The 14128-nt window shown below is 48.4% G+C and overlaps 1 protein-coding gene across 2 annotated transcripts in view; it reads left to right on the forward strand.

Annotated features, from left to right (window-relative positions):
- CDH13 (cadherin 13) overlaps window positions 1–14128 on the forward strand; it is a gene marked incomplete at its 3' end in the record, with an annotated part of 902539 nt that overhangs the window by 868495 nt on the left and 19916 nt on the right. For both annotated transcript variants that reach the window (XM_081117876.1, XM_081117875.1), the window contains exon 11: window positions 10203–10345. In XM_081117876.1, coding sequence (XP_080974002.1) covers window positions 10203–10345 — 143 coding nt within the window. The remainder of the gene's footprint in view (window positions 1–10202; window positions 10346–14128) is intronic.

Below are 14128 nucleotides of genomic sequence, written 5' to 3' on the forward strand. Positions count from 1 at the left end.
TACTGATATTTGATGGGTTTTAACCAGTAAAATGGCAACTTCATGATTCAACCGAATATTTATATAGTATTGCATTAGTTTGCTAGGGCTGCCATAACAAAATAGCATTGACAGAGGCTTGAACAACAGAAATTTATTTCCCACAGTCCTGGAAGCTGGAAGTCTCTGATCAAGGTTCTTCCCAATTTGGTTTCTAGTGAGAGCCCTTTTCCTGGTTTGCAGATGGCCGCCTTCTCCCTGTGCCCTCATATGGCCTTTCCTTGGTACGTGCACGCAGAGGGGGAGAGAGAAAAAAAGAGAGAGAGAGAGATTGCTCTCTGGTGTCTCGTCTTATAAAGACACTAATTCTGTTAGAACAGGGACCCATCCTTATGATCTCATTCAACCTTTATTACTTCCTTGAAGGACTCATCTCCCAAATATAGCCACACTGGGGATTAGAGCTTCAACATATGAATTGGGGTGGGGGAACACAAATATTCAGTTTATAATAAGGATGTAATTTCTATATTATATGTGTGTATATATACCATATATAATGTTATATATCATATATAATATAAACATATTTTTGTATATATATACACACATACATGCCCAACATGTATCAGGTATTTATACCATACACACACACATTTTAGATAGATATAGATAGTGATAGATATAGATAGGTGATATAGATATATAGATATAGATGATACACATAGGTGATATAGATGTAGATGTGTGTGTATATATATTTGCTCATTCATTCACCTATCTGTACTGTTCACCCATCCTTGACTAAGGCCTGCGAAGGGCCAGATATGTGACTAGTCGCTGCCTGTAACAGAAGAAGACAGTCCCTCCCCAGGGCACTCACCACCTCATATGCAAAGTACAGTATCAGCTGGTAAATGCCCTTGGTGAAGAGAAGTCTCAGGAGGGCAGGGAGCTTTCTGCCTTCTTTACTGCAATCCCCCCAGACCCCAGCAGAGCACTGGGCAGATATTCAAAAACTATGCACTGAGTGAGTGCATGAAATCCACACCCAGGGCTGAGAATGTGCGGTTCTGAGTGCTCTGTGGTGAGAATTAACCTGCCAATGCGCCCCTACAGAGTAGCCAGCAGAACCGCCTGTTTTGGGAATGACTCCTGTAAACTGTGAGTCATGCCAAGGACACTGGAAATGAGCTCCCAGGGGAGGTCTCTCCATAAGAAGCCTGGACTCACTTGGCTCCCAAGCACTGGCCTCCGTAAGGGACAGTGTCTGCAGATAGCTCGCTGGTTGGGCTCCCCTGGAGGGAGCAGGCCCGTCACCTGAGCCAAGCCCGGCTACCTGTAAGAACCTCCCCGTGGCAGCTTGCCAGGCCGTGTTTGCTGACCTTCAAGGCCTGGCACAAGGCTCAGCCATCCATCTCACGGCAGGCCCCGTGGCAGCCGGCCTCCTTTATCGACTGCTTCTCGGGAGCGCCAATACGCTTTTGGTCTGAGCTGGGCTCAGAGACTCAGGTGCTGGAGCAAAGGCCATGGCATGTCAATTAATCACCCAATAAAAACAGACTCTGAGAACAAATGGGGAGGGATTGATTAACTCTCCATGCTGGTCTTCAGACATCCCAGTCTGCTCTCCCAATGAGCATGTTTCTTCAAGACAGCTCACCCTGGGGAAGCCACACCTGGCTCAGACACCCCGCCATTGGCTGAAGTTGACCTACAAGCTGTACCACGCTGAGACCTGGTCAGAGAGGCCCCGACCTGGGCCACATGCTGTGGGGGGCCTTGCCCATCCCAAATTCCGAAACACCAAAACAATTTTACTTGATATTTGTTTCCTTTTTAGCCTTATAATAAAGTGTTAGTATAGTTTGGCAATCAATTGACCAAATGGAAATAAGGGGCAGGCGATGGCCTCTTGAGCCAGAAGGCATGGGGCTAAGAGTATCCACGTGCACACAGGGCAAGGAAGAAACCCAAGCCTCTGGCCTGGAAGTCAGAGGAAGAGAGGCTGCTTTTATTTAAAGTCAGCCACCCCACATCTCCCAAAGTGGGTATCTAGGGAGCCCAGGCCCCTAGACACTGCACTCTGTCCCCTTCCTTGCTCAAATGATGACATTCTGGGAGACCCTCATGCCCCAGAAATCCTGCCTGCACCCACCAGCCAGGGGTCCCGGACCAAGGCCCAGGCTCTGCCCTGGCCCGGCCCAGCATATGGGCTCACGGGATGAAGGCTGACCAAGGACAGAGAACCCAGTGGGCCCCTGTGGAGACCTGAGGGTGATCCTGGGGAGCAGGCTGCAGGGTCCTGGGTGGCATGGGGCAGATGCAAAGCTTCACCGAAACTCCTAACTAATTAGATCTGTGGTAAGTGGGCCTTCCTTCCATGCCTGTCCCTGCCCTGGGCTCTGGAGACGGTAAAGATGAGCAGCCACTGAAAACTCTCTGCATCACTAAGAGGATATTAAAAAGTGAAAACCTCCTTAAACAAGCCTGATAGGACAGCAGAGTCTTGTCACTGTCTTAGAAATGCACAAAAACCGAAGGTACATGTTCGAGAGCCAAGGGGAGGCTGGTGCTGAGGGCCATGCCTTTAGTTTTAACTCTTTACAGACATGTTGAGATTTTCCGGGGAAAAGTGGCAGGTCCTCCAGAGTTGCATTTAGCAGGTATTTTCATTCCTCCTGAGAACGTTTTCTCGCCAGCGGTGAGTCGGGGTCTCCAGCGTCCCAGGTGGAGGCGCGTGGGCCTGAAGTAAATTCCTAGGACAAGTCAGCACGAGGGCCCAACCCCCAAAGCCCTGCCTCCACGCCTTTTGTCCAGCTCACGTTCTCCAAGTCGCGAATCCTTCAAGAGCAGGACCAGCAGCCCTTCTCTAAAGAAGGCACAGGGACAGAAAAGGGCCCCTTACAATGAATCCAGGTAAAGCGGGGGCCGAAATCTACTCAAAGCCAAGAAAAAGAGTTGATTGAGATCTTGTTCTGGAAAGAATAAATAATGAAACTAAATCTGTTTTAACCCCAGCCATAAGCTAATCTCAGAGTGGACAGGGCTGAACCAAGGATTGTTTTGCTTTTATATGACTTTTCCAGCCACATCCCATGACAGTTCTCACTACACTTCACACCGAGCTCGGGCAGCACGTTCATCAGGAGGTGTCCTTCCAGCCATCCAAGGGCTTTGTCTGTCTCCCAAAGGGCCTCTCCTAATCCTTCAGTCCTCAAGTCGACTCCTTTTGGAGGCTCCTGTAAACTCTCCTCTCTTCTTCCACTGTTGACTGGCTTCTCTCTGCCTCCTCACTTGTCCTGGTTGACTTAGGTCCCTGCCCTGGTCTGACATCCCTTAGAGCCGCCTCCTGGCACCTGGCACCTCCCGGGAGATAGATGGTTGTACTCCCTGCTGCATTCGTCTTGTATTTGGAGGGTTCTGGTCACTGGGAGGCTGACTCACTGAGTCTGCCCACCAGGGTTAAGCAGGGTGGGGTGTCAGAGACAGTTACAGGCGTGGCCAGGGGACAGTCAGGTGATGGGCAGTCCTGGCAGGTCTAGTTTGCATTCGTGGACCCAGACGAGTGTCCCTGGAACAAGCCAATTAGTGAACAAATGGGGGACTAGCTTCACACCAAGGAAAGCTTACGTCTACCAGCTGCTCGCACCAAGTTCCAGGTCATCCTGTTCATTTCTGGGTGCAGTTTCTAGAGCTTGGGAGAAACCACCAACATAGAAGATATTCAGGTGGGAAATTTAACCCTGACCCTGACCGTGCCTATAGGAGGAGCCTGGCTCAATCATCAATAATGAAATTAATAATGGAGATAATGATCGTAAACAGTGAATACCATCTTGTGGTTGCATTTTTTAAGCATCTGCTTAACACTTTCACCAGCACCAAAGTGTTAACACATTTTTCATCTAGAGTTGACAAGTGCATTCTTGGATTTCAGACATCTGAGAGTTTCTGAAATCCCCTTAAAAGAGCCACATTTTAGTCACTTTATCAAGCTCCCAGTTTCCCAACTTTTCTGACATTGTTAAATTTGGGCTCTACACATTGAATCTGTTTTCCTGCTTTCTCTGTATTTCTTTGCCATCGATTTCGCCTGAAGCAACAATGGGAGGACCTTTAAGGACATTTATAAGCAGCTCTCTGAACTTGGCTTCCTTTCCTTGATAGCCACTGCATTTGCATAGGTTTCTAAGGCGGGGTGAGAGGCTTCATAAATCATCTTTGGAAATTACTTTGCAAAATGGAGATGAAACGGACTAGAAAGAGCCCGGGCACAGCCAAGCCCTGTCGCAGGCACAAAAAGGTCCTATCGCAGCCACAGCCCTTGTAAGGAGACCCACGGTAAATTTTAGCAAAGGATTAATGGCCTCAAACAAGAGAGCAGGCATGACTTTTGCTGAGAGAAGCGAGAAGCTTTGCCTGGAACGGGGTGAGAGTGTTTAGAGATGGTGTGTAAGGATGCTGGCAGGCAGCTGGTGCCTGGGGAATGCCAGGTCCCCCTGTTTGCCAGGGAAGGCTCAGTCGGTGTGTGCAGGGCTCACAGCTGAGCAGCTGGGCCCGGCAGGCAGAAAAGGGGGTTTCTGCAGCCACCCCTGACTCATGTTGGTCACTGCGGTGTTCGCCGGGGCCCACCCCTTTCTCTCGCACTAGCAAAACCAGAAAGCGACTTTTTTTTTTTTAAATCCTCACCGGAGGATATTTTTTGCATTGCTTTTCAGAGAGAGTGGAGGGGAGAGAGAGAAACTTCAGTGTGAGAGACACATCAATTGGTTGCCTCCCGCACAGGCCCCGACCCCCGGGGATCGAACCTGCAGCCGAGGCAGGTGCCCTTGGCTGGAACCAACCCTGCAGTCCAAGGGCTGGTGCTCTCACCGCTGAGCCAAACTGGCTAGGGCTGAGTGACTATTTTTTAGAGTAAATCCTTCTCAGACCTCAGTTATTCTTGATAAGATATCAAGAATATCACATCACAATGGAGTAATTTGTCCCGGAGAAAGTCTCTAAATTTGACTTAGACATTGTCAATATGAGCCTTCCAGTAAAGAACAGCTTATACCAATATTATTTGAGAATTTCTAATGATGAAGAATTTCTAAATTCACACACACGTACTATATGATATTAAATCTTTCTCAAATGTATATTTTTTTTATAAATAGAAATGTGATTTTAAGGAAGTGTTAATACTTTGGGGGAGGGGGAGGAAATGTTACCATTCCTTAGATTCTAGTCCTTTGTTCCTGAGTTATCCCCTAAGGAAAATCCAGCCACAGGACCTAGCCCCAGGGTTTCAGCTCCAAGCTTAATCATCATGGGTACAATGGAGGATCTCAAGCTTTGGGGACCCAGAACCACCTGGAGACCTTGGTAAAAATGAAAAGGCCCTATCATACTCAACAAGCCCGGTAAATGCCAAAATGGGAGAACCAATAGCACAGAAAAATTACCAACTCTCATGCGCTCCTTCCAAAGCAAACAAAAAATATAGACTATGTTCAGGAGGCAGAGATCTGCACTGAAACCACAGTTCCATTTATAAGCTCTGGCCCGCTCTGAGCCTTTGTCTCCCTATCTGTGAAATGGGGGTGATCAGATCTACCTCCCTGGTTGATGGGATGATGACATCCAATAATGTGCATACATTATGTGGCACCACCTAGGCCATCGGTGAATATGTGCTTCCAGTTCTAGATACAACAACAGAAAGTAAATAACCAAAAATAGTAAAACCTTTCCCTGCATAAGATGTGTTATGTGAGGGAAACTGCCTTTAATCCCAAGTGTAATTAAATAACCATTTGTGCAGTTACTAATTAGTAACCTCTCCCTGCTACAGTATAAGTTTCAACAAAGCAGGGAAACCACTGTTGCATAGCCGGCCGAGCACTCAGAGCCTGGCAGGAGACACTCAGTAAACATTTATAAAAAATGAGTGAGTGAACAGTATGGTCACATTGAAAACATACACATGTGCACATACATATCTATACATAGGCTAGAAGCCTCTAGATTAAAACTCTACTGGTGCTAATACCTGGTTCCCCCGGACTTCACCCCTCGCTGTGCCTTGTGCTGAGCTTGCTCTGCATCGTCTCATGGTAGTAAATCCCAGCCATGAGCATATACACCCTGAGTCCTGTAGGTCCTCCTAGCAAGTCACTGCCCGGGGGTGGTCTTTGGGACCCCTGACACATGGGCTCACCTGACTAAGCCCTTGTTGACAGCGTGTATGAAGTCCGAGCCCACTGAAGGGATGGCTGGAGCAGCATTTAGGTGGGAGTCTGGCTGTAACAAAAGAGAAAGATGGTCCAGTGGCCCTTGTGAGAAAGAGGGCTTATCCATAGGGAAGGGACGGATGGGCACCTGAGGACGAAATTCTTTAGGATTCTGGGTCACCCAGGGTATGAGTCAGCCAAAGCATGTTGAAGAAGGCTGGTCCTTTCAGTCACTCGTTCATTCATTCAACACCTGAGCACCTACTCAATGTGTGCCAGGCGCTGTTCTAGGCACCAGGGACAGAGGGCTGAGTAACATAAATGAGGTCACTGTCCTAAAGGGCTTATGTTCTAAGTCAGACTACCAGGGTTGGAGGCAGACTTCAGATAGGACTGTCAGCAGTGGTCTCTGCAGGGAACATAGGGGTCCCGTGTTGGGGCTGAGATCTCAATGGTGATAAGACACCCATGGGGAAACCTAAGGAGACAAGAGGGAAATCTGTGAGTTGAATGGGAAAGTCTTGAGACTAGAATGAATTCGCTATTTTCAAGGAACAAAAGGAAGGCCCCTGTGTCTAGAGCTTAGGGAAGGTGAGGAAAAGGCAGGAAATGAGAATGGAGTCAGGCAAGGCCTTGAAGACCATGGTCAGGAGGTTGGATTTTATTCTACACCCAAAGGGAAGTCACTGGAGGATTCTAAGCAGGGATTTAGAATCACACAATGTGATGTAAAACTGAAAACCATCGCCCTGGTTGCTCTTTGGGGAATGGAGTGTGTTAAGTAGAACTGAAGCAGAGTCAGGTGCGGCGCAGTGGTCTCGCAAAAGATGATTCCCTGGTGGTTGCGCCTCCTACTTCCTGCGACAGACCAGAGATAAAGGACTTACACCAACTCTACCTTGATCTGTTGCAGGGGTGGCAGGTGACCTCCTTAGGCAAAGCTGGGCATTGCTTGTTTTCATGGTAGGAGTCAGAATGTCTGGAGGGAGCCAACCCAGCCTTGGTCGACTAGCCTTCAGGAGATGGCAGCTGCCATGAGAGCATTATGGTCAGAACTGTAATCTAGCAGAGCCTCTTGCAGGACGACCACCAGGGGCTCTGAGGTGCCTGGGTGGGGTGTCCAGGGAAGGGTCTAGAGGTGTCAAGAGCTCCTTCCCTGTCTCCAGCTGTTACTGAGCCATGGACGGTCCTGGGCCCACACTAGGCTAGGCCAGCTCTGTCATCGTCCTGAAACAGACCACTCTCTGGACAGCTCTTCTTGCCCATGTCCTCCAGTTATGGCATCTCCCCATCCCCGGGAAGCCCTTCCTATGACTACAACCTCCTTCTTTCGCTCTGGCTCCTCTGGTGTCTCCATGGCCCTGTGACAGGCTGTGGCATCCAGCGGATCTAGGGATCTGGAGTTCACTGGCCCTTCAACCGCTTCTGTGTTTCTGTCCCAAGATTTGGACTGTACCCCTTCCTTTATTCCCAGAGCCACAGCTACGTGAACTCTTTGGAACCACTGCGTTTCCTTCCACTGGGAACTCTGTAAGTTCCTACTTCTGTTTTTAAATAAAGTGGTTGATTTGAAGCACTCATGCAGGTATTTCCTCTAACACGGAGGGCCCTCTGGGCTAGAATTAAGTGGGGAGCCGAGTGTACCCCTGCTGTTTCCTTTCTCCCGGTGATTTTACAGGGTTGTGTGCTTCCTTCAGTAGGAATATAAAACCCCTCTGCGTGTTCCTTCCCTTCGTTTTCATTTTCCAGGCTCTCATAGTCTGTCCCATCCTTACTGACTCCTCTCCCTACAATACGTGACATCCGCCAGGATATTTCTGATGGTTCCCCTATCAGTGTTTGCTCTAGACCAGCTTCTGTCCCTGTGGTATGTCTGCAAAGCCCTGGCCTCATGGGCTGGATTCCTCTAACACCAGCTCCAACCCAAAGCCATTCCCCCGGGCAATCCATGCTGCCAGTTTGTGAACAGAGACCGAGACCCCTCTTTATGCATTGACATATATTCTAACGTGCCCCAGGGTCCAAAGGCATCAGAAAGATACCCAGCTTTTTTTTCCCAAGTGGGTAATGAGTCAACACAACTTACTGAAAGGTCTAGCTTTCCCAAATGATTGGACATGCCGCCTATATCAAGTAGTAAGTCAACACCTGGCCCTGGCCTCTCCCCTGGCAGCTGCCTTCCTCCTCTGCTGGGCCCCCCGACAGTAGCCCCACTTCCCAGGACGGGTGCAGGGCCCGAGCATGGTTACACCGCCCCCCACGCCCCTCCCCGCCTGACCCTGCTAATGTGCCTGCCGGGCATCTCCTGGCACTGACACTGAGAGAGGCCGAGCCTTGGCGAGCACTCGAGCAGCCTCCGTGAAGCTACAGTACCGACTGGAAGGAGCCCTGTTTTAATGCGGTTTTTCTTCCCCTGTAACAAGCAAAGTTCACATCGCAGATAAATTGCCCGGAAATTCCGATTTAATAAGGCGTATGCATTTTTCAGGCCCAGAAGCACAGAAAACATCTCCCACGCTGGTATTTTTACACCAAAAGGTTTATTAAAAAGACAGCTTTGGAAATGTCAGGAATTTGTGTCGAGTGCCAGGCCAGTTGGTCAGAAGGCCTGGCCCGCGGGCCGGGAAGTGGAAGAGCAGGCTGGCTGCTGGTCGTGCGCTGCTCTCCCCTCTGGGGACACAGCTCCGAGGCCGGGAGGGACACCACGGTCAGGGTCTCCCACCCAGCTCTTCGTTTGGGTCGCTTGGGCGCAGCGTCACCCAGCACTGGACACTTGCAAGTGCTCAGTAAACGGAGGGTCCCCTGTCCTCTGTCCGTGGCTGTGACTAAGTAGAAGCAGCAAGCTGGCGGCAAGACCTAGGACACAGGCGTGCCTCCCAGGGCCTCGGATGGGAAGAGGCACCAAATTAAATAAAATAACAAAGGGAAACAAAATTAAAGGGCCCTGTGAAAACACAGTTAAGGAGCACAGCAGTGGATACCTGATTATTTGTTAAGGAAGATGACAGGGAGATGCCACCCTGTCGACCCCTCCAGCCCTTGCTTTCACTGGGAATGTGACGCACACGGGCCTAACGGCACTGGGCACTGCTGTTAGGGGACAGCTTCTGAGGTCACGTCTGTAAGCTTTTAACTGCATGTAACAACTTCTTACACAAGAGAAGAAGCGAACATGCTCCTTGTACTGCAAAACCGCAGCATCATAGGACCAAATGCGTGACAGAGGGAGAAACAAAGAGCTTTGTTTCTCTGCCAACATGAAAAGCTCTATTGTTTCCATTTTCATTTATATTCTGAACTCCTGAGTTGAGTAATCAGGGAATAAATTATGATCCATTTAAATTTTTCATTATTTTAAATATGTTTAACCACCACAAATCACTCCTAGATCAAAGGTGAGCTTGCTACCTAGTAAGGTGGGAAACAAATGTTACCTTTCTTTGCATTTTCAGTTTCCGTGATTGTTGCAACTGAAAGAGATGTAATAACACTTACTGGGCAGCCCCCATGCGCCAGACATTCCTCTTGGCCCTGGGGGTGCAGAAGAGCCAACACCAGGTCCTGGGCATAAATAACACACTGTATCCTGGCCCGTGGGTCTTCCTCCTTCACCAGACTGAGCTTCTTGATGTCAGGAAGAGGTTCGAGTTGGCCAAACTACGGCCTGCCTCTTGTGCCTGGCTCTGTGCTAAACAATTCCGCATCACATTTATTTCTGTGGTTCACAGCACATAAAGTTGGTATCATCCCTGTTTTAAAGATAAGATAACCAAGATTCAGAGAGGCTTAGCAACTTGCCAAAAGCAGCACAGCTAAGAAGCGGTGAAGCTGGAATTCAGCACAGGTATGCCAGATTCCTGGTGTGCGTGGGACCTTACCCAGGATGCAGTGGGGGAAAAAGATTAGGGTTATCTAGCACTTGGCGTAGGAGCTTGTGTCAGCACTGAAAATTCCTTGAATCTATTTTGAATGTAATCTAATGTTGTTTGGATTTTTTTTCCCCAGGTATTCTGTCTATAAGGATCCTGCAGGCTGGCTGAATATTAACCCCATCAATGGGACTGTTGACACCACAGCTGTGCTGGACCGCGAATCCCCATTTGTCCGAAACAGCGTGTACACTGCTCTCTTCCTGGCAATTGACAGTGGTGAGTAATTTTTTAATGCTATCAAGTCTATACTTTTCAGTTACAAATATATTTTTACATCTACTCTGATGTGCCTGGAGGTATTTTTAGGAAGAACATAAGTATGTCGGGGCAAGGAAAGCTAATGCGGAAACACACAGTAAATCAGAAATATCCCCAAGTCCTGGAATTCTCAGTTCCTTGTCCAGTTAGAGGTCAGAGCAGTGAGCTCACTGGGCCCCATCTCAGGCGGGCACTGAGCTTAGGAAGCCACGTTGGGGTCTTTCGTCTCCGTGTCACGCTCTTATCTGCAGGGAGGGGTCTTTTACTGAATGCAAAAGAAAGAAAGTCTCAGACTTTTGAAAGAAAGTCTCAGATGACATCTCGACCCTGATGATGGAAGCATTTATCCTATTATGGCCTGCTACCATGGAAAGACATCAGGTGCCTCTGCCAGCAGCTTCATCCTCACAAAACAGTTGCCGTTCATTCAAAAGCTAATAGTCGACATCCACATGCCAGGTGCCATTCTAGATGCTGCGGATGTGGCAGTGAACAAAAAATGACTTCCCTTGTGCAGCTGACACGATTTTGGAGAAAGGAAGAAAACTGAGTAAAATACATAATACATTTTTTTGAAAAAAAGGAAAGCATACTACTTATGTAAGAAACAGAGAAAAGAGATAACAGGTGTCAGGGTGCCATCATTTTAACTAGACAGCCCTGGAGAGCCTCACTGACTAAGTGACATTCACGTATTCCCTAAGTACCTGTTTACGCTAGAGATAGAGTCTCAGCATCTTATCATTCTCAGGAAGGACAGTCGTCCGCTGCCGACGGGCCAGAATAGGTGAGTGAGGGGATGTCTGCAGAGAGAGCAGAGCACAGCCTACCCTCTGCAGTCCCTGGAAAGGCAGAAGGACACATCATCACTTGTAAAACAGAGCTCTACCCATCCTGTTCAGAACGATGGTGAAGCCCCACCAAACAAGAGTCTTCTTCTAGGTTCCTCTGAGGCACCAGAGGCTGTGAGACCGAAATGGTGAATGCAGAAGGGCAGTCGGAAGCAGGGTCGACGCGCCTGTTCTGAGGTTAAGAGAAATAAAAATCCCTCTGGACCTTGGGGCCCCAGAGCTAGCCTAGATAGCTTCTAGAACCACGCTTCATCATAATATTGGTAATGCCTGGGCGATAGGGGATTTGGGGAGGAAAAGACACTTTAGGCCCTCCCAGCGGACAGAAACTAAATTGTAACCCACAGAGTACTCAGGGATGTACAAGGCATTTTTTGTAAACTGTTATCCGTTTTAATGAGCTACAAATTGCCTGACAACATTGTTTCATTATAACTGAAATGCTTTTGTTTTGCTAGAGCAGGACTGGCTATAGTTAAATGATTGGAAGAGTAAAGCCTTTAATCCTATAGATTAATAAGGTATGACCTTTAATGCTGGCAAGCATTTTATCTTTAGAGATGAGTATCGTCATTTACCTTATGTGGTCCAGATTTTCTGAAAAGGTTAAGATAGTGCCTCAGAGTACAGGAATGCTTTTATTAAAGACTTCAGTGAACACAGAATTGCTGGCCTACCTTTAAGGGGGCAGGGGGGGCGATAATAACTGTTAAGGAAAATACCTCGATGGAGAGAGAACATTCAGGAATGCAATAAGATGGAATCCCTTTCGGGGTGCTGACAAGGGGACAAGCAGCAGCAATTAGCACTGGGCGAATCCCGGTGTGATTATCCCCCTGCTCGGGTAATCGCCAGAAAGGTCAAATGTTAGCCTCACTGTCTCATGTGCGCTACGTGCTGTCACAGGCCCTTTCTCCCAGGGGCTCTGGCACCGCGCCGGGGTGGCCGCCTTTCGCTCGGGAGGCCGGGGGCTGGTCCTCCTGCCCCTTCTCGCCTCCAGCCTCACCTTCCACCCCTCCTGTCCTGAAAGTGCACGGGGCTTGGCAGCCCACCGTCATTACCGAATGGCTTCTGTGCCCTCAGAGAAGGTCTGAATTGTGATTCCAAACACCAAAGACAGCATTTGGCCTCAGATACCTCCAAGTGCCCTTTCTCCCAGCACCCACGCTATGCAGTGTAAAGGAAAAATACGTCCACATCCCTTTCGGTTCTTCCTGAGGCTCAGTGCATGTAAAATGCTTTGAACTAGGAAGCCCGTCTTGTCCCTAGAGTCCATATTAAGTCATTATGTGATTACCTATTTCCATCGGAAAGAACAAGGGAATGATAGCTGAGAAACAAGCCCAATTATTGCCAAATTCAGTGGCATGTTTTCATGGCTTAGCGACTTGTGTAAAGTGTGTTTGAGTCCGTCAGTAAAAAATGTGATGCTGGTTACCAAGAAGACACAGATACAGAACCGAGCACAGCAGCTGTAAGGCTGAAGTGGAGCAGACCACGGTAATGGCTTTTCGGAGGCTAAGATCTATCATGTCCCAACCTGTCTTTTCCCTCAGCCCCTATGTGATAGATGTTCCGATCACGCCAGCTGACTTGAAATTGAAATATTGTGCAAAGTACATTTAGATGGATTAAAAGGCAAAAATGTTATCCAGCCCCCTACGAAATGACTGCTGAACTACTGAATATCAGTGGCCCCCAAACTGGGGAGACCGGGAGATGTGAACTTTAGAAAGAGGCCTCAGTTTATGGTCTTTCTCTTTTTGTAGATCAACCAAGCTGTAGACTGCACAGAGGAGGTAGTAAGATTATTTAAATTAATTCTACTTAAAAGATGCTAGTTTGGATAAAACCAAGCCATTAGTTATGCTGGCAACCCAATTAAGCCCATTTAACACCCCTTATCTGAGCTGTTATAGTAATTGAGGAAGAAAAATAAATTGAAGGCTCAGCCATCATTCCTTGTTACTTCAAGTTCCAGTAAAATATCAATCATGTTGAAAATACTGGCTGATGAAATGGCCCAATAAAATGAACTCGAGCCCTGGTAGCCGAGAGATTGTGATCAGAGCCATTTGCAGGCTGCATGTGCAGCCCATAGAGAGTGGGGCCTGGTGCCCTGATACACCTCAAAATGAGCCCGCACCCCCGTGTAGCTGTGCTACCCTAGGTGTGCAACTTATGCCCTGTCAGCCTGTTTCCCTGCCTGCAGAGGGAGGACAGTGCCACCTGCCCTGCTGGGTTGCTGTAAGGACTGGAAATCATGCACACAAAATTTCTGGTGCCTGGTGAACACCTAATATTTAGGTCAACTGACTTGACTTATGGACAGACTGTAAATATATTATTACAAAACCATCAATATCCAAGGCAAACTCTGAAATGCCATCTGATGACCACCCTGTTGGTGATCTGAGCATTTCGCCAGGGAATGAGTGGGCCGCAGAGTCCTTCACTCAGAGTAGGGCTCTGTATCAGAAAATTAGCCAGAAAATGCCACCTTGGACACTGGCATCGATTCATGGAGCTTGCCTGCCTAAAGGGGGAGATTTAAGCCAACATTCATCTACCCAACAGCAGGACATTTCCACATTGACCAGCCAAATCAACCATCTTAAACATCATCTTCTCAGACATCCATTGGGAAAAGAAACTGATTTGAGCATTAAAATGCTATCCGCAAGGCCCATCTATGCCAGCTCAGTTCCTCCTGCCAAAGTGTCCCTTAGCTGGTCCTCTGCAGTCCCTACTCCCCAGTTCAGGTAAGAGCACCGCCAGCTGCACAGCCCCCAAGCTAGAACCAACCCCCTACCCGCCTGTCACCCCCAGTCCACTTCTGGCTGTCGGTGCAGCCTCCTGGATCCAGCCTCCGCTCCTGCATCGCGACCGC

This window comes from Miniopterus schreibersii (assembly GCF_964146895.1).
Source record: "Miniopterus schreibersii genome assembly, chromosome: 18".
Classification (NCBI taxonomy): domain Eukaryota; kingdom Metazoa; phylum Chordata; class Mammalia; order Chiroptera; family Miniopteridae; genus Miniopterus; species Miniopterus schreibersii.